The sequence below is a fragment of the Eimeria maxima genome, genomic scaffold, assembly GCF_000499605.1.
Source record: "Eimeria maxima Weybridge genomic scaffold, Emw_scaff59, whole genome shotgun sequence".
In the NCBI taxonomy this organism is placed as follows: Eukaryota; Apicomplexa; class Conoidasida; order Eucoccidiorida; family Eimeriidae; genus Eimeria; species Eimeria maxima.
In genome coordinates, this window is record NW_013563903.1 from 3,616 (window position 1) to 6,114 (window position 2,499).

At 35.5% G+C, this 2,499-nt stretch overlaps 1 protein-coding gene across 1 annotated transcript; it reads left to right on the forward strand.

Annotated features, from left to right (window-relative positions):
• Nucleotides 1-86: 86 nt before the first annotated feature.
• On the forward strand, nt 87-1,726 carry EMWEY_00009090 (hypothetical protein; the record flags this gene model as incomplete). The annotated part of the gene is made up of 6 exons (XM_013478678.1): nt 87-93; nt 410-517; nt 776-864; nt 1,020-1,070; nt 1,337-1,492; nt 1,712-1,726. 6 exons carry the CDS (start codon nt 87-89, stop codon nt 1,724-1,726), a joined length of 426 nt encoding a protein of 141 aa, XP_013334132.1.
• Nucleotides 1,727-2,499: the final 773 nt, after the last annotated feature.

Genomic DNA, 2,499 nt, shown 5'->3' on the forward strand with positions numbered 1-2,499 from the left:
TAAGAAATAAACAAGAAGAATTAGCTAATTGTTTATTTAAATATGTTCCTGTTGGTGTTGGATCACAAGGTATTATTCCTTGTAATATGCAAGGTAAGGACAGAGGGGAGACAGAGAGGGAGCTAGCTAGCTAGCTACCTAGCTAGCTAGCTAGCTTGGTGGGTGGGTAGGTGGGTGGGGAGCTGCGTGGATATGTGGCTAGCTAGCTAGATAGCTAGATAGGTAGGTAGGTAGGTAGGTAGCTAGCTAGCTAGGTAGGTGGCTGGAGAGGAAGAGGAGAAGGAGAGGCTTAACACATTCTGTTATAGGCGAAGAAGAAGAATCTTGTCATTAGGGTTTATGGTTTATGGTTTATTGAGGGTTTAGGGTTTAGGGTTTAGGGTTTAGGGTTTAGGGTTTATGTGTACAGATTTAGATAGTTCATTAGAATTAGGGTTAGATTGGGTAATTAGACAAGGATATGCATGGCCAGAAGATAAAGAACATTGCGAAGAATATGGAAGAATGTTAACTGCTGGTAATTAAACCCTAAACCCTAAACCCTAAACCCTAAACCCTAAACCCTAAACCCTTGAGAAACCCTAAACCCTTAAGAAAGTCTAAACTCTAATTATATTATAATTCTCTACTTATAAACCCTAATTATAAATACAGTAACAAGTGTTTCTTTGTTCTTCTCCTTTTTTTACCTGGATATAAATATAATATTCCCTCTGCTTCTAGGGTTTAGGGTTTAGGGTTTAGGGTTTAGAGGTGTTTTTTTTTTTTGCTGCAGATCCTTCAAAGGTTTCTATAAGAGCAAAGAAGAGGGGTTTACCGCAAATGGGTACTCTTGGTGCTGGTAATCATTATTGCGAAGTACAGGTACATAAACCCTAAACCCTAAACCCTAAACCCTAAACCCTAAACCCTAATTCGTAGTTGTTCTTGCTGTTTTCATCGTCTCTGAATCACCGTGTAAGACTAATTTTTTAGGGTTTAGGGTTTAGGGTTTAGGGTTTATGCTTTTTATTGTTTAGGTTGTTGATGAGATATATGACGAATTTGCCGCTAAAATAATGGGTCTTGAGGTCTGTTACCTAAACCCTAAACCCTAAACCCTTCCTTTATTCCCTCCTCCCTATCCTAACTATTAATCCTAATCAAACCCTAAACCCTACAAAACCCTAATACCCTAAACCTCCCTTATATTCTTTATTAAATAATTTTCCCCCTTTCCCTCTCTCCCTGAATAATATCCCTCATCCCAAAAAAATTAGGGTTTAGGGTTTAGGGTTTAGGGTTTAGGGTTTAGGGTTTAGGGTTTAGGGTTTAGGGTTTGGTGTGTACTGTACAGAAGGGTCAAGTGTGTGTAATGGTACACTCGGGTAGTAGAGGTTTAGGTCATCAAGTAGCAACAGATGCATTAGTAGTCATGGAGAAATGCATGCAAAAAAATAACTTCTTCCCTATTGATAAACAACTTGCATGCGCTCCTATGCACTCTAAAGAGGTAAACCCTAAACCCTAAACCCTAATAAACCCTAATGAACCCTAATAAACCCTAATAAACCCTAATAAACCCTAATAAACCCTAAAGGACCCTTATAAACCCTTTCATACTTTGTGCAGCAAATAACAGAAATCGGGATAACATAATAATCAGATAAACCGTAAACCCTAAACCCTTAGGGTTTAGGGTTTAGGGTTTAGGGTTTAGCTGTTATTATAGATCAATCTAACATAAAATAACATAAAATACATGAATATGCATATTTTTTGTTGGTGAATCTATTGTTGCTGCTGTTGCTGCTGTTGCTGCTGTTGCTGCTGTTATAAATATATATAGGGTCAAGATTATTTAGCATCTATGGCAGCAGCAGCAAATTATGCATGGACAAATAGAGGTTGTGTATCTTTTTTAGTAAGAGAAGCATTCAGCAAAGTATTCAAATCTTCTCCTGATGATCTTAATATGAATATACTCTATGATGTATCACATAACATAGCCAAGTTCGAGGTACGTAGACATGCATGCATGCATGCATGCATGCATGCATGCAGGTGCATGCATGCATGCAGGTGCATGCATGCAGGTGCATGCATTTATTAGAGTGCATGCATCCATGCATGTTTTTATTTATTTATTGGTGTATTTATTTAATGATATTAATATCAATATTCTTTATGATGTATTATATCCTCGAGGTATGTATAGATAGACGCATGCATGCATGCATGCATGCATGCATGCATGCATGGATGCATATATATTATATAAATACATTAACATATACATAATAAACATATAAATATACATTATGTGCATGCATGTACATATATAAATACATATATATACATATATATGTATATATATATACATATATATACATATAAATACATAAATATACATATATATATACATAACGTACATAGATATACGCAACATAAATACCTCTCTATATGCCCAATAAAAGAGAAAAAAAAAAAAAAAAAAAAAAAAAAAAAAAAAAAAAAAAA